Source organism: Alternaria hordeiaustralica (assembly GCF_023758085.1).
Source record: "Alternaria hordeiaustralica strain BMP 2776 chromosome Unknown scaffold_1, whole genome shotgun sequence".
Taxonomy (NCBI): domain Eukaryota; kingdom Fungi; phylum Ascomycota; class Dothideomycetes; order Pleosporales; family Pleosporaceae; genus Alternaria; species Alternaria hordeiaustralica.
In genome coordinates this window covers 26,634-49,055 of record NW_026056773.1, presented here as the reverse complement: position 1 = coordinate 49,055, position 22,422 = coordinate 26,634, and the positions used below count along the sequence as shown (strand labels likewise).

General features: G+C 53.4%; 7 protein-coding genes across 7 annotated transcripts; 2 read left to right on the top strand and 5 right to left on the bottom strand.

Annotated features, from left to right (window-relative positions):
• Positions 1-185: 185 nt before the first annotated feature.
• Positions 186-6,495, top strand: J4E84_000016 (uncharacterized protein; the record flags this gene model as incomplete). The annotated part of the gene is made up of 2 exons (XM_049382661.1): positions 186-5,361; positions 5,411-6,495. The coding sequence occupies 2 exons, from the start codon at positions 186-188 to the stop codon at positions 6,493-6,495; spliced, it is 6,261 nt and encodes a 2,086-aa protein (XP_049248179.1).
• Positions 6,496-7,117: 622 nt separating this feature from the next.
• J4E84_000015 (uncharacterized protein) lies at positions 7,118-8,638 on the bottom strand (the record flags this gene model as incomplete). Its single annotated transcript, XM_049382660.1, has 2 exons — positions 7,118-7,144; positions 7,505-8,638. 2 exons carry the CDS (start codon positions 8,636-8,638, stop codon positions 7,118-7,120), a joined length of 1,161 nt encoding a protein of 386 aa, XP_049248178.1.
• A 625-nt stretch (positions 8,639-9,263) lies between these two features.
• Positions 9,264-10,830, bottom strand: J4E84_000014 (uncharacterized protein; the record flags this gene model as incomplete). Its single annotated transcript, XM_049382659.1, has 2 exons — positions 9,264-9,682; positions 9,732-10,830. 2 exons carry the CDS (start codon positions 10,828-10,830, stop codon positions 9,264-9,266), a joined length of 1,518 nt encoding a protein of 505 aa, XP_049248177.1.
• A 1,291-nt stretch (positions 10,831-12,121) lies between these two features.
• J4E84_000013 (uncharacterized protein) lies at positions 12,122-13,003 on the bottom strand (the record flags this gene model as incomplete). Its single annotated transcript, XM_049382658.1, has 2 exons — positions 12,122-12,546; positions 12,601-13,003. 2 exons carry the CDS (start codon positions 13,001-13,003, stop codon positions 12,122-12,124), a joined length of 828 nt encoding a protein of 275 aa, XP_049248176.1.
• A 742-nt stretch (positions 13,004-13,745) lies between these two features.
• On the bottom strand, positions 13,746-15,719 carry J4E84_000012 (uncharacterized protein; the record flags this gene model as incomplete). Its single annotated transcript, XM_049382657.1, has 1 exon — positions 13,746-15,719. The coding sequence occupies one exon, from the start codon at positions 15,717-15,719 to the stop codon at positions 13,746-13,748; it is 1,974 nt and encodes a 657-aa protein (XP_049248175.1).
• Positions 15,720-16,819: 1,100 nt separating this feature from the next.
• On the top strand, positions 16,820-18,476 carry J4E84_000011 (uncharacterized protein; the record flags this gene model as incomplete). Its single annotated transcript, XM_049382656.1, has 3 exons — positions 16,820-17,333; positions 17,380-18,318; positions 18,367-18,476. 3 exons carry the CDS (start codon positions 16,820-16,822, stop codon positions 18,474-18,476), a joined length of 1,563 nt encoding a protein of 520 aa, XP_049248174.1.
• Positions 18,477-18,563: 87 nt separating this feature from the next.
• On the bottom strand, positions 18,564-21,597 carry J4E84_000010 (uncharacterized protein; the record flags this gene model as incomplete). Its single annotated transcript, XM_049382655.1, has 2 exons — positions 18,564-21,379; positions 21,402-21,597. 2 exons carry the CDS (start codon positions 21,595-21,597, stop codon positions 18,564-18,566), a joined length of 3,012 nt encoding a protein of 1,003 aa, XP_049248173.1.
• Between the last annotated feature and the right edge of the window lie 825 nt (positions 21,598-22,422).

Sequence of the window (22,422 nt, the reverse complement as noted above, 5' to 3'; positions counted from 1 at the left end):
ATTGCATCGCTCCTTCCCCGCCATACCAGATGAGAGCTCACACTGCTCAGACGCTCCTTCCTGCCCACGTCGTTCCTTCCACACCTATAATCTGTCCAAGGTACGCGCCTTCCGTTGCTCGTCACTCACCCCCAAATACCTCCGACACTCAGCTAACCACCTCACCAGTAATCCCTCACTCCGCCATGTACGGTTCCGGCCAGCAGACGGGCATCTCCACGCCCCGCTCTGCCGCAAACCTGCGCCCGCTCATCCTCTCTCACGGCTCGCTCGAATACACGCTCCTCATCCCGACCGCCCTCCACTTCAATGCACAACAATTGAGGGACACGTTCAAGTCGACGCTCCCAGAGCCCACCGACGAGCTCGCCCTAGACGATGAGCCATCATCGGTGGCGGAGCTGGTGGCGCGATACCTTGGCTTTGTTGCGAAGGAGGTAGAGGAGGGGGAGGACCCTGACTCTTTCGAGGAGGTGCTCAAGCTCGTTCTTACCGAATTCGAGCGTGCCTTCCTCCGCGGCAACGAGGTGCACGCGCTGGCTGCATCTCTGCCCGGCATCACCGAGAAGAAGCTGGTCACAGTCCGGTCATACTACGCTGCTCGCGCGGCGGTAGAGAGGCCGATCAAGCACCACGAGTCCGCTCTCTTCCGCGAGGCTTCCGACGAGAATGCCTTCATCTACGCTGTTCTCGGCGGCCAGGGCAACATCGAGGAGTACTTCGATGAACTCCGCGAAATCTACAACACCTACCCCTCATTCGTCGAGGACTTTGTTGCGGCCGAGGCGCAACATCTCCTCGTCCTGTCGCGTGACCCACGCGCTGAGAAGCTCTACTCCAAGGGCCTCGATGTCATGCGATGGCTCAACAACCGAGACTCACAACCCGATACCGACTACCTGGTTTCGGCACCTGTCAGTTTGCCCTTGATTGGGTTGACTCAGCTTGCACACTACGTCGTAACGTGCAGAGTGCTCGGCAGCCATCCCGGCCACGTACGCAGCCGCTTGTCTGGTGTAACCGGTCACTCGCAGGGTGTCGTTACAGCCGCCGCTATCGCCGAAGCTAAGAACTGGGAATCTTTTGAGCGATCTGCCAAGAAAGCCATTGAGATCCTCTTCTGGATCGGTGCGCGGAGTCAGCAAGCCTTCCCCAGGACCTCGCTGGCACCGACAGTCTTGCAAGACTCGGACGAGAACGGCGAGGGTGTCCCCACGCCTATGCTTTCCATCCGTGATCTCTCAAGAAAAGCAGTCCAGGACCACATTGACGCGACCAATGCCCATTTACCCCAAGATCGACACATTGCCATCTCTCTAGTCAACAGCGCTCGCAATTTCGTAGTGACTGGTCCACCAATCTCTCTGTACGGTCTCAACCTTCGTTTGCGCAAGGACAAGGCACCGACTGGATTGGACCAAACGAGAATTCCCTACACTGAGCGCAAAGTGCGCTTTGTCAACCGCTTCCTACCCATCACTGCTCCTTTCCACAGCCCATATCTGGTAGATGCGACCAAGCAGCTCGAAGATGATCTCAAGTCAATCAAGATCTCCACTGCCGATCTTGGCATCCCCATGTATGACACACATACAGGCCAAGACCTTCGCGAGACCGAGAGTGACAACATCGTGCCTCGTCTTGTCAGCATGATCACTGCCGACTCGGTCGAGTGGGAGAAGGCAACTGTCTTCCCCAAGGCTACCCACATTCTCGACTTCGGCCCCGGTGGTATCTCAGGTCTCGGAGTGCTCACCAACCGCAACAAAGACGGTACTGGTGTCCGTGTTATCCTTGCGGGTGCCATCGACGGACAGAATGCCGAAGTTGGCTACAAGCCTGAGATCTTTGACCGCGACTTCGACCATGCTGTTAAGTACGCTGTCGACTGGGTCAAGGAGCACGGACCGCGTCTTGTCAAGACATCCACTGGCCAGACCTACGTCGACACCAAGATGAGCCGCATGCTTGGTTTGCCTCCAGTGATGGTGGCTGGTATGACGCCTTGCACAGTTCCATGGGACTTTGTCGCCGCGACCATGAACGCCGGCTATGAGATCGAGCTTGCTGGTGGTGGGTACTACAATGAGAAGACCATGACCGAAGCTATCACCAAGGTCGAGAAGGCGATTCCTGCTGGTCGTGGTATCAGCGTCAACCTCATCTACGTTAACCCTCGCGCTATGGCCTGGCAGATCCCCCTCTTGGCCAAGCTCAGGGCCGAAGGTGTTCCCATCGAAGGTCTTACCATCGGTGCTGGTGTTCCATCCATTGAAGTAGCCAACGAATACATCGAGACCCTTGGCATCAAGCACATTGCCTTCAAGCCTGGTTCCGTCGAGGCTATTCAGCAGACCATTAACATTGCGAAGGCGAACCCTACCTTCCCGGTCTTGATGCAATGGACTGGTGGTCGTGGTGGAGGTCATCATTCCTTCGAGGACTTCCATCAGCCCATTCTGCAGATGTACAGCCGTCTGCGCAAGTGTGAGAACCTGATTCTCGTCGCAGGTTCCGGTTTCGGTGGCGCCGAAGACACATACCCATACCTCACCGGTCAATGGTCTACCAAATTTGGATACCCACCCATGCCATATGACGGTTGCTTGTTCGGCAGTCGCGTAATGACGGCGAAGGAATGCTACACATCGAAGATGGCCAAACAAGCTATCGTTGACGCCCCTGGTCTTGACGACGAGGACTGGGAGAAGACCTACAAGGGCCCAGCTGGAGGTGTCATCACTGTTCGCTCTGAGATGGGTGAGCCAATCCACAAGCTTGCCACTCGTGGTGTCATCTTCTGGCATGAGATGGACCAGAAGATCTTCAGTCTCGACAAGGCCAAGCGTGTCCCCGAACTGAAGAAGATGCGCGAGTACATCATCGAGAAGCTGAACAAGGACTTCCAAAAGGTCTGGTTCGGCAAGAACAAGAAGGGAGAGTCAGTTGACTTGGAAGACATGACCTACACTGAGGTTGTCCAACGTATGGTAGACCTCATGTACGTCAAGCACCAATCCCGCTGGATCGACCAGAGTTTGAAGCGCTTGACTGGCGACTTCATCCGCCGATTGGAAGAGCGTTTCAGCAAAGCTAGCAGCGAGTCACTCATCCAAAACTACGATGAGCTCAACGACCCCTTCCCAATGCTTGAGAAGGTCTTCAAGGCTTACCCCGATGCCGACAACCAGCTCATCAGCGCCCAAGATGTGCAACACTTCCTGTTGCTCTGCCAACGTCGTGGACAGAAGCCTGTACCGTTCGTTCCCGTCCTTGACGAGACCTTTGAATTTTTCTTCAAGAAGGATTCACTCTGGCAATCCGAGGATCTCGATGCTGTCGTTGACCAAGACGTTGGCAGGACATGTATCCTTCAAGGACCCATGGCTGTCAAGTACTCCACCAAGGTTGACGAGCCCATCAAGGAGATCCTGGATGGTGTCCACGAGGGTCACATCAAGCTCCTTATGCACGACATCTACGGCGATGACGAGTCCAAGGTTCCCGTCATTGAGTACTTCGGTAGCAACCTGCTAGCGCCACCCCAGGGTCTAGAGGTCGATGGTCTTACCGTCTCAGAGCTTGAGAACAAGGTCATCTACCGCCTCTCCGCTGCTCCCAACGCCACAATGCCAGAAGTACACTCATGGCTGCAACTCCTGGCAGGCTCCAGCTATTCATGGAGACATGCTTTCTTCACTGCGGACATCTTTGTGCAGGGTCAGCGTTTCCAGACCAACCCTACTTCCAGGGTCTTTGCTCCCACACCCGGCATGGTTGTCGAAATTCAGAACCCCAACGAGCCTGCCAAGACTGCCATCATCGTCAAGGAGCTGCACCACGGCGGCAAGCTAATCAAGACCGTCGAAGTCAGCCTCACCAAAGACAGTGAGATCCTGCTCAACATCTACGAGGAGCGTACCGCCATTGGACACGCAGTCGCATTGCCTTTCCGCTTCACCTACCGTCCTGACGTAGGCTACGCGCCTATTCATGAGGTCATGGATGCCCGAAACGACCGCATCAAGGACTTTTACTACAAGATCTGGTTTGGAGATGAGGCATGCCCATTCGATGCGTCCGTCACTTCACGCTTCGATGGTGGCCGCGCCACTGTAACAAGTGAGGCCATCAACGACTTCGTCCATGCAGTCGGAAACAAGGGTGAGGCCTTTGTTGACCGACCTGGCAAGGAAGTTTACGCCCCCATGGACTTCGCCATCGTTGTCGGCTGGAAGGCCATCACCAAGCCTATCTTCCCTCGCGCAATCGATGGTGACCTTCTCAAGTTGGTTCATCTTTCCAACGGGTTCCGCATGATCTCTGGCGCTGAGCCCTTGAAGAAGGGCGATGTTCTTGACACCACTGCACAGATCAATGCTGTTATCAACCAGGACTCTGGTAAGATGGTAGAGGTCTGTGGCACCATCACCCGCGATGGTAAGCCAGTGATGGAAGTCACTAGTCAATTCCTCTACCGCGGCGCATACGATGATTTCCAGAACACGTTCCAGAGGAAGGTCGAGAAGCCCATTCAGCTCAACTTGGCTACCAGCAAGGACGTAGCCATCCTGCGATCAAAGGAGTGGTTCAACTTTGAGGAGCCTGAGATCGACCTGCTGAACAAAACCTTGCTCTTTAAGCTCGAGACTGTCGTGCGATACAAGAACAAGACAGTCTTCTCTGACATCGAGACTCAAGGAGAGGTCTTGCTCGAACTCCCGACTAAGGAGGTGATCCAAATCGCTTCCGTGCAATACAGCTCGGGCACCGCATACGGCAACCCCGTCCTTGACTATTTGGAGCGCAATGGAGCTGCGGTTGATCAGCCAGTACTGTTCGACAACGCTATCCCGCTTCACGGCAAGGCACCGCTTCAGCTCAAGGCACCTGCTTCCAACGAGAACTACGCTCGCGTCTCTGGCGACTACAACCCCATTCACGTCTCACGTGTCTTTGCTAGCTACGCCAACCTACCTGGTACGATCACTCACGGCATGTATTCCAGCGCAGCTGTCCGAAGCTTGGTAGAGACCTGGGCCGCCGAGAACAATGTCGGTCGTGTTAGGAGCTACCACGTCAACCTCGTGGGCATGGTGCTTCCCGACGACATGCTCGATGTCAAGCTCCAGCACGTCGGTATGGTGTCTGGTCGTAAGATCATCAAGATTGAAGTCAGCAACCAGGAGACCGAAGACAAGGTCCTCCTCGGCGAGGCTGAGGTTGAGCAACCCACTACCTCATACGTCTTCACTGGACAGGGATCGCAAGAACAGGGTATGGGTATGGAGCTTTACAATAGCAGCCCCGTCGCCAAGGAAGTCTGGGACCGCGCCGACAAGCACTTCATGGACAACTACGGTAAGACTTTCCTACTCACCTGCATTATACTGTGGCTAATTCATGACAGGCTTCGCTATCACTAACATCGTGAAGAACAACCCTAAGGAGCTCACCATTCACTTCGGTGGCCCAGTGGGCAAGGCTATCCGCCAGAACTACATGTCCATGACATTCGAGACTGTTGCTGCGGACGGCTCCATCAAGTCTGAGAAGATCTTCAAGGAGATTGACGAGAACACCACATCGTACACCTACCGGTCGCCGACTGGTCTGTTGTCAGCGACTCAATTCACACAGCCTGCTCTGACACTCATGGAGAAGGCATCGTTCGAGGACATGCGCGCCAAGGGTCTGATCCAGGTCGAGAGTACATTCGCTGGGCACTCTCTCGGTGAATACTCCGCTCTTGCGGCCATGGCTGAGGTCATGCCTATCGAGAGTTTAGTCTCAGTCGTGTTCTACCGTGGTCTTACCATGCAAGTCGCGGTCGAGCGTGACGAGACCGGTCGCTCCAACTACTCCATGTGCGCTGTCAACCCCAGCAGGATCTCCAAGACCTTCAACGAGCAAGCTCTCCAATACGTTGTCGAGAATATTGCCGAGACAACCGGATGGCTTTTGGAGATTGTCAACTACAACATCGCCAACATGCAGTACGTTGCTGCCGGTGACCTCCGCGCTCTCGACTGCCTTACTGGCGTGACAAACTACCTCAAGCAACAAAAGATCGACATTCAAGCGCTCATGCAGACTCTGTCGCTCGAGGAAGTTAAGAACCACCTGGTCGAAATCATCAAGGGTTGCGCCGAGCAGACAGAGGCCAAGCCCAAGCCGCTCGACCTCCAGCGTGGCTTCGCTACCATCCCGCTCAAGGGTATTGACGTGCCCTTCCACTCGACCTTCTTGCGATCCGGCGTCAAGCCCTTCAGGTCTTTCCTTCTTAAGAAGATCCACAAGACCTCCATCGACCCCAGCAAGCTAGTCGGAAAGTACATCCCCAACGTAACTGCGAAGCCATTCGCGTTGACCAAGGAGTACTTCGAGGACGTGTACAAGCTCACCAACTCACCCAAGATCGGCAACATCCTGGCCAACTGGGAGAAGTACGAGGAGAGCGGCAAGGAGGAGACCAAGACCGAGGCTGCTGCGTAAAAGCAAGTCGGCATTGTATGCATAGACAGATAGATACGAGATTCCGTGATTGAGGCGTTTGGCGGTTCAACAAGTAGATGATTGGCCATTTGATATCCAGGTTGGAGGCTTCGATGCTCTTCTTATGATAAAACTTAGTAATTCATTCGTTCAAGAAAGACGTGTACAAACCATATATGACAGGAGTAGAAAAAGTGTGAATATTCATGAGTTGACCTTTGTTCCACCAGTTCGCCAACCTATGCTACCTTTTGCGAGCCCCAAAGCCTTACCCTACAACAACCCTAAGAACATGAATACAAATCGAAAGAATGCGCTTATCCAAATCAATCACCAAAAGAAAAGAAAAAAAGACACAATGAAAGTATCATGATAGTAAAGAGTGTTGTTTTATCGAAACAACCCCCGTTTCCTCGGCGTCCTCCCCCCATCCGCCGTCGCCACCGCTTCCTGCGCCGAACTCGAAGTCCCCAACGCAGGCATAGTATGCGCATGTACCAGCGGCGGCGCCTCAATATGTCTCTGACCCTGATACGGCGTATTGTGACTCTGATATGGCGTTCCCTGCTGTTGATACGCCGGTAATTGCTGCCAATTCTGCTGGTAGCTTTGCTGGTTATAGCTATCGTTGTATCCGTTGCTGATTACTCTGTGCGGTGTTTGTGGGATGAATTCGTTTGGCTGTTGGTGGGGTTGTGTGTGGTGGGATTGTTGTTGCTGGGAGCGGAGGAGGCCGAAAGCCCAGTTTGAGAGGTTGAAGCCGCCGAAGATTATTATGGCTGTGAAGATCTGAAAGGGGGTGTTAGTTTGTGTTGGGATATATATTTGGGGGTTGGTGGTGATGGGTATGTTGGGGGTTGTAGAGTTGGGGTCTGCTGCGCTGAAAGCAATTACAGGACTGGGTGTAGTGGTTGTGCGAACGCGTATGCGCAGAATCAATGTGCTCGCGCCGTTCGTGGACAGCTCCATACACAGCGACCGCCGGCATACCGAGAAGAATGCAACATACCATAGACTTATAACTAAACTCCTCAACAAAAGAGTTAAAGATCATAGCAAACGTCTTCGCCGTCACCGTCGCTCTTGCAACCTTCTTCGGATCGCGGTTCATGCACGTCTCCCAGACACCACATGCCCGCTCCATCGCCGGCACGACTTCCTCCGGCCGACAGCGATTCCGGTTGTATTCAATGGCGCATCCGGCGATTTCGACCATGACTTCGGATGCGTGTTTGGAGGACTCGATGTCGACGTCTGTCATGACGCCCGCCCAGGCGGAGTAGACGATGTAGATGAAGAGGCTGCCGAGGAACATGTTGACGGTGAGTTGGAGGTAGTAGGATAGGACGGAGGGGAGGTTGGGGTGCGCTTCGACCCACGAGAGGAAGCCGCCTACGCTCATGGCGAGAGTCTGCTGGACGGGCCCCGCCTCTTTGGGAGGGACTTGAGGTCGTCTCTGATCGTTGTCGGAATCTTCGCCGTCGTCGTCGTGGACCGTGGCGCGCTTCTTGGACCGTGAGCGCTCTGACCGGCGCTTGACTATGCGGTTCTCGGCTTTCTTGGAGTAGTACTTTTGCGACACGTCCTTGTCCCGCTCTCTGTCCCGCTCCTTGGTGGGGCTCGGCGTGGACATGAAGGTCCGCTTGAACCAGCTGTCTCGCCGCCCGCCCTTTGCATCGCCGTTGCCTAGCCGCCCCATCTTGCTCGCCAATTGCGTGTCTGGTGTGCCAGGGTCGCTGTCTAACTGTGGTGTGCCAGGTGTTTCCCCGCCTGAGCTGAAGTCGAGGTCGTGTGAGGGCGTTCGCATAGACCACGGGCTGGGTTGGATGTGTGCGGGCACCGAGGATGCGGGTGTGGACGGTAGCGGCTTGCTGGGATCGCGGCTGAAGTATGTCATGCGGTTGTCGGGGTCGCGCAGCCGATTCGGTGTCGCGAAACCGTTTTTGGAGGGAGAGTCTAGGACGGAGTGAGGGCCTGACTGGCCGAAAGAAGGCCCTGAAGTCAGCGGTTGTGTTTCCCCATGTGTGTCTCGTCCGAAAGGGAAAGAGGGGCCTGGGGACTCACGCTTCTTTTGTTGGCTGGCAGCGAGGAAGGGCGATTGAGCGTCGATGGGGCCTGTTTGGTTCGTCCACTCAAAGTCCATGGGCGTCGTCGAGGGGCGGTGACTTCGCGACATGATGTTTGCCAACGAAATTACGGGGACAAGTGGAAGGTTCGGTTCGGTGCGTGCGTCGTGGCGTGTTGCGCTGTTGTTGATCAACACTTGTGTGTCTAGGGTCACAGTTGCGGACTTCCGGCACTAGTCTCGATTTGGGGTCACTACAGTTGCAATAATGTTGTAGGTTTGATTGCCACTGGCGAAGAGAGTACTGTTATTTTGTATGTAAGCACCAAAGTGAGACGTTCGAAACATTGTGAATTAACCGAATGCACGAGCATGTCTTAGTGCTTCGGGAGGACGCCTAGTAGCAAGTCACCCTCTCTGCCAGCTTCCTTAGAGTTCATAGAATTTCATGGTAGTAGGTATAGTACAGTGAAGATCAGAATGCAATGCCTCTGAAAGGCCCCCATATGGACAGAACTCCCTAGAACAATGATAGCCGCCTTCTCCTGTTAGGCCCCTCTCCTGGCCAAGTAGGTGGCATGACGAGTGAGACTCCCAGTGATTCCGCAAGCAAACACAACTCATCGTGCTGAATTTTTCCACCGCCCTCCCCAGTCTGACACCTCTCGAAACAGCTGTGTCTCAATCGCTGACTACGCTCCTTCTAGGCAGGCGTAAGGCCAACCTGTGTACCGTTCATTGAGGCCAGAGTCAGTGTGAGACCCTCTCGCCATGGGCCCGGGTCTCGGCTCTCCATGGTCTTGAACTCCTGCACCATACGCACAGTCACGTAGCTCGCCTCGGTAAGCGCGTATTGCTGACCGAGACAGATGCGTGGGCCGCCGTTGAAGGGCAAGTATTCCCAGCCTGGACGGAGTGTCTCCCACCTTTCAGGCTTGTACTCGTCTGCGTCTGGGCCGTATAGGTCGTGGCGGCGGTGCATGGTGTATGGTGAGTAGCCGACGGTCGTTCCCTTTGGTACGAACAGAGGTGCTTGGCCGTCTGGGCCACCTCCTCGGGGCAGGACGGAGTCGCGGATGGCAAGGCGAGAGTTACCGGGGACGACTGGGTGGAGGCGGAGCGCTGGACAGAATTAGTATAATGATATATCAATCTCAGTATGCAAACTCACATTCGTTGAGACACCACTTGACGTATTTGAGGTTCCTCAGCTCCTCGTACGTCGGTGTGCGACCTCCCAGTGCCGCAACCTCTTCCCTCAACTTGGCATAAATATCAGGCCTCTTCGCAATTTGGAAGAACATGTTGCTGAGCAGACTAGCAGTCGTGTCACGTCCGGCAAGCAGGATGTTGATAAGTTCCTCACGAATCCGCTTCTTATCGGTAGTCTGCTTGGCCACTTCTTGGATAAAGTAGTACTTGTCGTCCTTGCCTCCAGCACTCTTCTCAGCATCCAATTCTTCCCTAAAACGGAGCGCATCGTCGACGAACTTGTCGACGTAGGCGTGGCAGATGTTGATGGCCTTCTTGCCCTCTGGGTTCTTGCGGAATCGGTCGAAGATGCCCCAGCGGGTGCGGGTCGTGATGTCGTCTTGTGCGGCGGTGAATGCCTTGCTGAAAATGACGTCCTCGTTGTTTTCGTCCTCCTGGCCGATCATGCGGAGCGAGTTGGTGGAGTGGTTGAAGAGGAACTCTGTTGCGGTGTCGATGGTCAAACGGAAAAAGAGCTCTTGTAGATCGACAGTAGCGCCATCTTTGGGGATGTGCTTGAGCATAAGCTTGAAGTGCCTCTCAAACGCCTCGATATCTGCAACTTGGTCGCGAGCGAAGTTGGGTCGCAGCAAGTGACGGCTATTAGCCCACCGCTCACCATCCGCGTTGAAGATACCGTGGCCCAAAAGAGGAGTAAAAGCACCCTGCCTATGACCAAAACCGTAATCCTTGAACTTCAAACTCAAGATCGTCTTGACGTTCTCCGGCTCACAAGTCGCAATGAAAGGCATGGTAACCAGCCTGTTATGGAAAGTGTTACCGAGCCGTCCAAAGCGCTTTCTGTTCTCTTCCAGCAGGATGTGGTGCTTGCTGTTGTATGCCATGACCTTCACATTGTCAATTCCGAAAATAGGGTCTTTGTGGAACTGCGCCGTGCAGGGTTGGCAGCCATTCTCTTTCTTGAAGCGCTGGCGCGCGAGGTAGAGCGCAATACGAGTGTATAGGATATAGGAGATGACGGCTCCCGCAACGATGAAAAGTAGTGGCGACTGCGCCATGGTGTCTGTAGGAATTGTGTTGTTGGAGAAAGGTAGTGGTTTTCGGAAAAGGTTTTAGTGATGACGTCGAGGAATGTCGATAGTGGGTAGCCGCGTCTTCGTGGGACCTATTTGTATGCCTTTGTCGAGGCAGTCGCGTTTATTCCACGAGGTGTTTAACCGGTGCCTCGCAACGAACCCAGTTGTTGATGTGGAAAGAGTGATTGCAGGGTAATAGACACAGCCGCTGTCAGGTCCGCCTTGAATCCACAGTATGAAGCGTCTGTTGTTGAGCCAAGCCCAGGTAACAGACACCCAAGTCCTCTTCCCCTTGTCTTACGTCCGTATGCAATCAATGTCTCTTTTCTTACTCGCAGAAAGATTTGTCGTGCGACTGCTCGGCCGAGGTCCGATAACTGTTCGGTCTCCGTCGTTGTTCCGCTCTCCGCAGTGCTGTCCAAGAATCCCGGTATTACCACCAAGAGGCGGATGGTCGTTCAGTATAGCCACGGGCTTGGCTGAGTAATCCCAAGGTTTGTCGTAAAATGTCAACACAGCAAAAATATATCACTAGTCACGGGGCCAGCCACTCTCTTATACCACCAACACTCGTCCGAAATTCTAGGGGTTCCACAAGGCCATCGTCTAACACGCCCACGGCACACTTACAATTTGAGCATTCAGCTCCGGACACGGTGCAAAGCGGCGCCCGACTGCTGAGGTAAACGCCCATTCGGAATGGAATGCGCTCGCGGAGGCTAGAGCATAGCGTGCGTAGGTTTTCGGTGATGCCGCTGCTGCACCATCCCTGCTCTGCCCCGTTACCGAGGCTGATTCGCGGGGGTCGTGATTCGCCAAATCTGATACAGAAGATCTGCGAATTCGCATGTTGGACCTAAACGGGTTACTGCCCGATGGTGTTGTATGCATGCTCGGAGGACTCGGAAGTTACTGTAATGAGGTGGGATGGGTAGTCATGTGTTGCAGGCGAGAAGGGAATGTTGCTTGTTGCGGGAATCATCAGAGTCAGCTAGCTAGAAGGAAATCATAGGTCCATAGGGAAATTGTCACAATGTGACACAGGCTACGATAGTGTGCACAGTCAGCTCATAACTTTAATTCGACGCTTTGCACTTGGAATACGATGTATACAATGTTGCTACATGCCAATGTCTTGAGTTGCTGATGGTGAAGTCGATACACGTCACCCGCGTGCGCAAGCGCAAAGCCCACGTTTGGGTCTGTCCAAACGGCCCGCTGCACGAGGCAGACTCCACTTCACATGCTGCCTCCGAGGGTACAGCGTGGATCACTAATCCGATGAGATCCACTTCATGTGATTGATCGTTTCCTTCTCTAGGTACTCATATACCTGTGTGTAGTCTTTGCACACGTGCTTCGCATCCCAACCGTCACTCCCACCTCGATCTTCTCCATGCTCGTCACCAGGGAAGCTTGTCGCAGCCCCTTCTAGCGCCACATCTCCAGCGCACATTATCGCCTGTCTAATGTATTCGAAGCAGTGGTTGATATGCCATGGCATCTTGACGGGATTTGCAGACACAGGTGACGCGACCATGAGCTTCATGGAGTTGTACGCGCCCAGTATAGTGTAGAGGCAGTGCAGCTGATGCGTCACGGACGTGGTGAAGACGGTGTGGTTGGGATAGTCGTGTATCGGGTGTGGGAGGTTCGAATATTCGGAGGGGTTCTTCACGTTGACGTAGCCCAAGCCCTCTATGGAGATCGTCAGCACTGTTAAACCTCAAGAAACCAGAACGATGTACATACCTGGTACGATGCTTAACCATGCATGCTGTGTCTCGTTGCTCCAGAACTCCGCCGCATCTTCTGGGGCGAACACAGAACTGGGCTTGAAGCTCACAATCTCTTGCGAGAACGTTGGCGCAAATCCTGTAATGTCTCCCACGAGCTCGTATTGATGACTTTTTGTGTGTTTTTGCCCTCTCTTTTCCACCAGCAATCCAACAATGACGAGGAGAAGTGCCGTGTCTATTATCCAGCGATAGCCCTTCAGCCTCTTCCACGCCGTCTTGCGTCTTCGTCTAGGTCGTACTGCATCTTCTGTATCCCAATCGTCAACCTCTGTACTCGAATCCGAGTGATCGTCGGTGTTGCGTAAGGCGTCGTATCGTTGGTCGGGCTTTAATGGGTCGTTGGTCGCGAAGGCCATGATGGAAACGTCGTGAGTCGATTTGTGTGGTGCGAATGCCGGCATTACTGTAGCTGTGGTTTGGTAAGGATGAATGGGTACGCGCATAGATACAATGGCGTTGACGCGGCATCGTGTCAATCTGCTTTGGTGCTCAAACGTATACTGCGACGCCAATCGTTAGATGATACGTGATCCGGCTTGGAAGACGTCGATCGGCACGCCGAGCCCTGAATCATTAGCATAGACCGAATACATTATTAGAAGTATCAGCTTTCGGAACGCATTGTAATAGCATGCGCGTATAAGTACGGCGCGTTGCATTGCCTTTCCTGACGTGAGAGACAGGCATGAGTGGCAGACGCGCGGCGATAGATATCAACGCAGACATTACGATGACGCGAAATCAGATCGAACTTCAGATCGAAGGAAGAAGACAACGCAACAATTTCGTTCATATTCATGGTAGAGTTAGAGGTTGGGCGCCGACGACGATGCTTGTGGGACGCGATGACGCTAATCGGAGTCTATCGATAATCACGCCAAGGACTCCCTAGCCCACACCACCTGCCAATGCATTCGGCATCATCACCGACCACCCTCTGACCATGAGATTGAGATCAACGCGCTCCGATCCGACTCATACTCTACAGGTTATCGATGCTCTTCGAGCGAAATTAGAAGATACCATCGCCGCATTACCTCCGGCCCATCCGTCTCCTCGGCCAGTATCAGCCAGCATCATCCACTCGCCTTCGCTTCCTCACTCCACAATCCTTATGTGGCGTTTATCAGGAGTCTGCTGTGGTGGATGAAGGATGGAAGGTTCGCTGCTGTTCCTGAGCGCCTGTGCAGCATGCTCCTTGACAGTAGGCAACGTCACTGTCGAGATATCCTCATCAGTAAAAAGACCCAGTGCCTCAACAGACAACTCCTTCCTGCGCGATGGCGACCGTGTCGCTGACGCAGCATGGTTACGCGCGTGCATGCGCTTCTTTCCCAGCGAAACAGAGTCCCTATGAGCAAACAGTTCAGGCGACACGCCACCCGAGTGTACAATACGAGAGTGCGCGATCGTAACAGAGTCGCGATGGTCGCGGAACTTGGTGTCTGCTTCTTCGAGGTTCGAGAGCTTTCGGATCATTGGTGATAGCTTCGCATTCCTGCCTCTGCTATGCGGGACCTCAACATTGGGTACAACAAGAGAGTGCTCGGAGGGTGGTGATGATCCCATTTCTGGAGCGTGTGGTGGCGTCACTTGAAGGGCGTTTCGAAGCGATATTTCCTCACACGATACGCTCCTGGTCAAGGGCGCGCTTACGGGGCGTGATGAGACGCTAGAATGCGCTCCGCTTGTGATACGGCTGTTTGGAGGCACTGTTGCTGCCAGGTCTTCGTCATCGTCCACCGCACAGTCATAGCGAGTAGCCCGGCCATCGTCATCAGGAAACACCACAATAGTGGGCTTGAAGCTGTCTGACGGGCTATTCCAGGTTCCCGACCATCCCGCGAGCTTCGAGTTGACTCGGTCAAGGCCACCACGTTTGGCGCTTGGGCTGGCAGTTTCTAAGGCATGACTTGCTGACGAGCTCCGTCGTCCCCGCGTCCTGATGGTGTGCTCTTCGGGCACATCGTCCCAGATTACCTCATAGCTGCCACTCTTTGTCTCGATGATTTGCATTGTAGGTGTTGCTGGGTCAGCGCTGTCGTCATGGGTGAGTCCTTGCGCGTCCCATGAGGGAGCTATGGCGATAACATGTACGTCTGTTCGTGTAGTAGCTGGCTCCGCTGCAGCGCTCTTCGCTATGTTCATCGTGTTCGGGCATGATGGGCATGACTTGACGAGTTCTGTATGATTGCTAGCCGACCTGGAGCTCTCTCCGGTATCACTTGCTAGAGTCTGAGTCGAGACCTCTTCCGTGATGGGTGCCGGGGGTAATGAGATCAATTGCTTCGAACCACTTTCTTCGAAATCGACAGTCTTCACGCGACGCAAGGTCTTGAGCTCGGCGTTGATGCTTTCCTGTTGCAATCCGGTCGGTGGTGTGGTTGTGGTACTCTTCGCCTTCTTCTTTATACATGGCTTCAGCTTCGCATTCCCAGGGCGCGTCTTTGGATTTGCAAACGCTCTTGCTGGGTCTGGCTCTGACTTTGAACGCACAGCAGTGGACCTGATGGGACTTGGCCTTGCAACCTTTTTGATCTGGTTCTTATTCGGCTCGGGTGTTCGAGATCGCTTGGCCATGGGCTTTGTCTGTTCAACGAGTTGCTTCTGGAGGCTAGCAGATGAAATATTTGGATCGTGGTACTGAGATTTTAGTTCGTATCTGGAGTTGCTGATGGAGCGCTGAGAGCCAGGGCGTGGAGGCCGTAGCTGGCTACGTGTCGGAGTTGGGGTCGGACGGGTTGTATGGCGCCCATCCTCCTTCGAACGCACCGCCTCCAACGCGGCAATCGCAGTCAAGCGCTCATTCCGTTCTTGGCTCGGTATAACCAGCTCACTCGCGGATCGTTTCAGCGAGCGTCTAGAACTCGGCTTCAAGGGTTGGCTCGTTGGCATTTCAGTCCGATCGTTGCTCGTTATCTCGGCATCATGCGACGTTGTCGTTGTGAAGGCAGAGTGAGGTTCGCACTCTTGATCAGGTGTATAAGGAGGAGTGTCCGGGGCTGCCTCTTTATCGGTTGTGAGGTACGAGGTGAGCTTGGTGATTAAGCCATCGCCGGAAGTCCCAAGCATGGTAGCTGCAGATTACGATGAGTACGTCAACCGGACAGTAAACATTCGTCAGCGTGTGGATCGGAGTGTGAAAGGCGATGGCAAGTATCGTGATATATAGATCGTGACGTAGGAAGTTCGAAAGTCAGTGATAAGAGGATTTAGGTGACGTTCCAGTCGCGAGAAACGTGTGTGCAGTAACAGCCAGGGCAACTGTGCAATGGAAAGATCTGGACATGCGGAAGGAAAGTTGCAACTTGGGACGGGAGCTCTTACCCTCCACAGAGCCATCATGTTTTGGCCTCGGGAAGTTGCACTCGCATGAGCGTAGCTCAATCGCACTGCCTTGAACAGGCAGGGCATGCTGAAGTCGAGATAAAAGAATGCGAATCAAACTCCGGTTTCTAGAAAGATATGTGGAATCAAGCCACCGTTGACGCGATACGGCTCATGCTCTTCTGCAGCTTGCAATGATTAGGTATCCATGAAGGCAAAGGCGACTTTTCGCGTGTCCACCCCCTCAAGGACAGTAGACTGGATACCACTCCCGGTACCGGTCGAACTGGGCAGCTCACTCCATTACTGATTCTGATGTCAAAAGACGGCTTGAGTGTACTCTCTAAAAGCTGAACTATGTTGAACTAAGTACCCGCCCGCCAATGTCGCATGCCCGATCGGGGATAACGCCTGCCTCGGCACCATTTCCGGTCAGCGACTCACATCATGTTCTCGAGAAACGTGCGCATTCATCCCCACGAACCTCGCGTCATCATTGGGGAATCTGCAAGGTGCTTGCTGTTCACTGCGCACGCTGGTATGACTTAGTGACATCCATGGCAGAGCATCTGTTCCTACATGCCGCTTCTTCGACGCCATTTGCCTGTTTACACGGCTCCCACGAACGCCATGCCGCTATTGCATTTGTACCCTCGTCGGCTGCAGCCAAACAGACAGCGCACGTGTGTCTGCTGGTATGAATATGCATCAAGATAGCCTCGTGTGCCTGGCTGTCGGGTCGCGTCATCGCGGGATCATCCCGGTCCTGACGGGCATGTATATAGGCTGTTGACATTCTTCAGAAACCATCTGCTCAGGCACGCGACAGTCTACCACCCTTCGCAATGTTGTTTGTCGCTTCGCTCGGCGTTCTGGCGCTCTCCGTCAACCAGGCTTTTGCTGGTCCGGTCATCACTCGAGATGATAATGCTGCTGCAGCAAATGTCACCACCTGCAATGGCAAACTTTACACCTACGAAGAGCTAGCAGGTTATGGAAAAATTGTCAGCGATGCTCGTGACAAGTTCGGCGACACGATTGGTGGTATTGGAAGCGCCATTGCATTCGAAAAGAAGTCGTGGAAGTACAAGAAAGGCTCCTACCAGGGTGTCGTTTGGGGTCTGCCTGACCGCGGCTGGAATACACAGGGTACCCAGAACACTCAGACCCGCATCCACAAGTTCAGCGTTGTCTTCACACCGGTTGAAGCAACCCTTGAGAAACCGGCCAGCCCGAACTTCCAGTTCTCTTACATCGACACTCTACTTCTCACTGGACCTGATGGTACGCCCTTGACTGGTCTGGATCCGACGGAGACCATTACGTACCCTGGGTTTCCCACTATTCCTTTAGCTAGATGTAAGTTCCACAACCTTATATCAATTAGCAGTACTGATAGTTGCAGACACTGGCAACGGCTTCGGCCAAAATGGAACAGGTGGTGCTCGCGTTCCGCTAGACACCGAAGGCCTTGTCCTCGGAGACGACAAGACTTTCTGGATCAGTGACGAATACGCCGCGTACGTCTACCAGTTCGATAAGAAGGGCAAAATGATCAAGGCTGTTCGCACCCCCGAGGCTCTTGTTCCCCGCCGTAACGGAACTGAAAGCTTCAACGCGGCTTCTCCACCCATTTACGACCCGGATGTAGAGATCACGCCCGAGGATCCCGACAGTGGCAGAGGCAACAACCAGGGCCTGGAAGCTCTGACTGCCAGTCCAGATGGCAAGTACCTCTACACCATGCTCCAAAGTGCTACTATCCAGGACGGGGGCAGCTCCGCAAAGAAGCGTCGCAACACTCGCCTCCTTAAGTACCGTGTCAAAGACGACCAGACCACGCTAGAGGCGGAATATGCTGTTCAGCTTCCTGTGCTACCAACAGGGCGCGTCGCCAGTCAGTCTGAGATGCACTACATCTCCGAAACTCAGTTCCTCGTCCTAGCGCGCGACTCCAACGCTGGTCATGGAGCTGAAAGCACGTTGTCCATCTACCGCAACGCGGATGTGATCGACATCTCTAAAGCCACTAACGTCGCAGGCACAGCGGCCGATGACATTAAAGGACAAATTGCAAGCAAAGATGGTGTCTTGAAGAGCAGCATCGTGCCTGCTACTTACTGTCCGTGGCTGTCTTTCAACAACAACGACCAGCTCGGCAGATTTGGTCTCCACAATGGCGGCGAACAGGACGCGAATCTGCTGAATGAGAAGTGGGAGAGCTTCGCTATGTTGCCCGTTGACAAGGACGACAAGATTGGTAGGAGCGAGAGGCAAGATGAGGATGAAGGAAAGCAGTACTATCTAGTGTCTTTCTCCGACAACGACTTCATCACTCAGAACGGTAAGATACCTGCCTTCGAGTTTTAGTGCTCAGACTAATGTGGCGTAGGATACATCAACTTTGGTCAGAACAAGTACGTGGATGCGTCTGGTTACAACCTTGACAACCAGGTTTTGGTGTTCAAGGTCAAGCTTCCAAAGGGAGCGAACCCCTTGTAGAGTTCCATAGATGGTATGCGCTGTCACTAAATCGAGCATGCATAATGTACAATTCATTCACTACAACTACATGATTCGACTGCAGCCTCATTCCGAGTCTGAGGCAGAGCTATCTTCATCAGAAGAAGATGACACTACGACACTATCACAAGAATCCTTTTCACTTCCCATATCCCTATCTCCAAGACCACCCACAACCTCATCCAAACTCTCTTCCATGACGTCATCTATGGTACGCTTCTTTGGGACGAAGGACATGGTGCAGCCTCCTCGAGAGTTGCGACTCGTGGCGGCAGAGTCCCTCCTCGAGACACTAGCAGAAGTGCTGTCGCCCTCAACCGCATCTGAGTCTCCAATTTCCTCTTTCGCTTCCTGTCGTTTCATCTTAGCTTCTTGCTTCTTGTCCAGCTCACTGTCCACTCTCTCAATCGCAAGCGCCAAAGCCTCTTCTGCTTCGTGTTCTTGAGCGAGAAGTTCGAAGTACACCTTGGCACACATCTGGTTGTGACTGACCGCTTCTCTCTTCGTAGTAGCGGGTTTGCCTATTTTGTATGGCTTCCTAGGTTTCCATATAGAGAGGCCTGGTGCTTCCTGGCGAACGACGACACCTGACGGGAGATAGAAGTCCATATCTTCACTTTTGCCCAGACTAGTCCGGCCGGCTCCACATCCTGGACAGGTCTTCTTATCGCCCGCTAGGTAGTATCGTCCGAGACCATGGTTGACATCGCATCGCCAGGCAAGTTTCTCACCTGCTTTCTGCTTCTTCCAGTAATAGCCATCGGGAATCTCCTGACCGTGTTCCATAGTAGTCGAGCCACTAGGATGGGGACCAAGATCGGGTTCTGGCTCCGATTCTGGCGTCGGCTCGGGTGTTGGCCCTTTCGACCGTACCTTTGGCCGAAGGTAATGAACTACTGCATCGACAGCAATCTGCCGAGCCACTTCTTCAGTCGCACCAGTACCCACGGCCTGCCAATATGCGTCCTTCGCCACAGCATTGTGACAGGGTCGGTCTGACTTGCGAAGTCGAGCAGTCTGCTTGCTAGGCTTCCAACGCATGTCTGGTGCGGGTTGATGGTAAAAAGACCTCAGTGGCATGTAAAAGTCCATCTCAACAGCATGGTTGTCACCGAGCGAGGTGTTACAGCCTCGACAGTTCTTGCGATTCCCGGAGTTGTAGTAGTGGCCCATTGCATGTTTGCAACGACATCGCCACGCGTACTTCTCATCCACTGAGATCGGCTCAAAGTAAGCGTTTGGAGGAAGGTGTTGATGCAGTTCCAAAGTCGTAGATCCACTCGGATGGAGCGATAGTGGCTTGTTTGCCAACGGACTCTTCATGATTGACTGATTGGTCGATTGCTTGCCTGGCTTGGGTGCAGTCGATTGCTGCTGGGTAGAGTGACTTCGCATGACTTGCTTGTTTGCGGTTTCGTTCTTCCTCCTCCTCTTCTTTGGGGGCTCTGAGGATGTCTTGTCAGATTCAGAACTGCTCAACGACCCACCAATATTTCGTCGAAGGATCTGTAAAGGAGAGCAGGAAGAGGACTCGGGAGTATTCATGTCTGAGTCTATTGGGAGACATTGCGATGCACGCGAATCAGGGGTGGTAGTTTCAGTGGACAGGCTTTCACTGTTCTGCTGTGATCGAGCGGAACTTCTGGCTTGCTCTCGAAGTCGCTCTCTAGCTGCGATGGCTTCGAGCTTCTTCTGGTAGTCGTCGTTGGCGGTGGGACGAATACCCATAGACATGGCTGCTGCAACAACTTGCTTGAAGTTCTGGAATGCATGGTCGAGAGCCTGTGGTGGGTTTCCCCACTTAAGTGTCAGCCGGCGCTTGTGATCATTGATCAACCTGGTTCGCCAGTGGTGTACCTTCTCTACGTGCTCGGTGCCGTTGCTTTGCTTGCATGCACCGGCACGGTCACTGATGGGTACTCCAGCATCATGGGAACCGAATAGAACTTCGTAACGAGGAAAGGGTTGATGGGATCCCTCTTCCTGTGCATCATCTAAAGACAGGGCATTTACAGGGTCGTGATACAGTTGCGTGAGATCTGACAGTATCTGAGGCTCTTGGTGAACATCAGCCGCCTTTGCTTCGTGACCTATATCAAGCGGAGTGCTTGTAACGGATTGAGGGCCGTGGAAGTCCGACATTATGGCCAGCTGCGGGAATGGAATCCAGTTCCGACGAGATGACGCCAGTCTGTCATCTCTGGTTGCTGCTCCACACATGTTCTGACCTTTACGCTTCTTGGATGTTGAGAGCTTGACAGCACGACCGATGGGCAAAGTCATACTGAAGTTCTCTTTTCGAAACAGTGTCTGGGATACAGCGTCAATTTCCTCCAATGGACCGGCCTGATAGCCAAGTTCGTACTCCTTGGTTGAGTATCGTACCATCGTAGGATGTGAGCTGGTACGGTGCCAAGACACGTTGATCCTGTCTGCTACAGGAAAGAGATTGCCAGGACCGTACTTTGAGAAGGGTTTGGTGTCGAGAGCATGTGGATCGAGGAACGGTGCGCCGTCCATGCCGTCTCCAGCGAGAAGGTGCACAGTGCGGCAATGGCCATTCCAGATCATTTTCTTCGTGATACTGTTAACCTCATGTGATACAGACTTCATGTAATCGGCGATGCTTTGGCGGCTGCTGTTTGCATCTTCAGAACACTGGGCGAGGCGGTCGGGATGCAAGGCATGCGCTATGAAGTTGTTCAGAAAGGTGGCTTCGTAAGTCTTCTGGCTAGCTTGGTAAAGCACGTAGTTGATGTAGTCGGCCTTGGAAGGTATACGACGGTTCAGATGAACACCGGCACGAGCTCTTTGAACACGCGTAGGGTTCTGAAGGTTGTCATTGCTGTTTGAAGGAGCTGGGAAATGTAAGCGAACAGCCTCTATGCAGAGCAAGCTTCTTACCAGCTTGAAGTGTAAGACCACTGGGTATCCGGTGTTGGTAATATGTTTCCGATACAAAAACCGAATCTTCTTCCTCGTAAGCGTCCGCGGTTGGGTTGTGATGAGTTGATTGGGGTGTAGCATCGATGAGTATTCGAGGTGGAGCGCCGAAAGAGCCGTCGCTCCAGTCGATTTCGTCCTCGTCAGCGTATACCATGATGTTAGAGTAGGTAAATGAAGTTATGAGCAAATGATGGATATCGATGTTCACAGATAGAATGATGGGATTCGAGAAGGAAGAGAATGATACTCTGATGACCTCGCCGCATAAATCCTGACGCGAGTTGGGCGCATGTGCAAACAAAAGACATCATTCTAGCGTGCGAATTCAGTCATACTAGAGCTGAATGTGGATGTCCAAGATTCAAAGACGGAGCAAATCGAATGTATGTACAGCGTTTGTTAGAGACCGGAACATAGACGGCCACCCAAAAGCCGCGCCGTTGGCCCGATGGATGGCCGATTTTGAGGAATAGATCCACCATGTTGGCGATTGAATGATGCTAGTGGGGGCATATTTGGTAACGCGGCCTGGATAGGAGGCTACTGTTCGTTTGATGCCGAGGAATGCTGGTATGTCCGGGCTGAGCGCCAAACGCACTTTTGGGCGCTGAGGACATTGGGTGACGCATAATTCGAAAAGACGGTAAAGTAAACGCGAGGCAGTCATGCCATGGACAAGGTTAGTGTTCGCATTCCATTCGACTCACACAGGCTATGCGGAATGAAGTCATAGCCGACTGGACGCGATGCCGACACACATACATGTGCGAGTGCCAGTCGTCATTGCGGACAGATGTGTACACCAAGACGATAGCGAGTAAACACGGAGTCGCGAGTTACGGCCTTGTAGATTGGGCGTACGCTGGAGTTGTGGAGTGTTGGGTGGAGGTGAGGGCTGGGGCAGCTCGGATGGCGGCGCACGGGCCAGTGGACCCTGAAACTATGTCGATGTGGCATTTCGAGCATCTTGAGGCCTCGA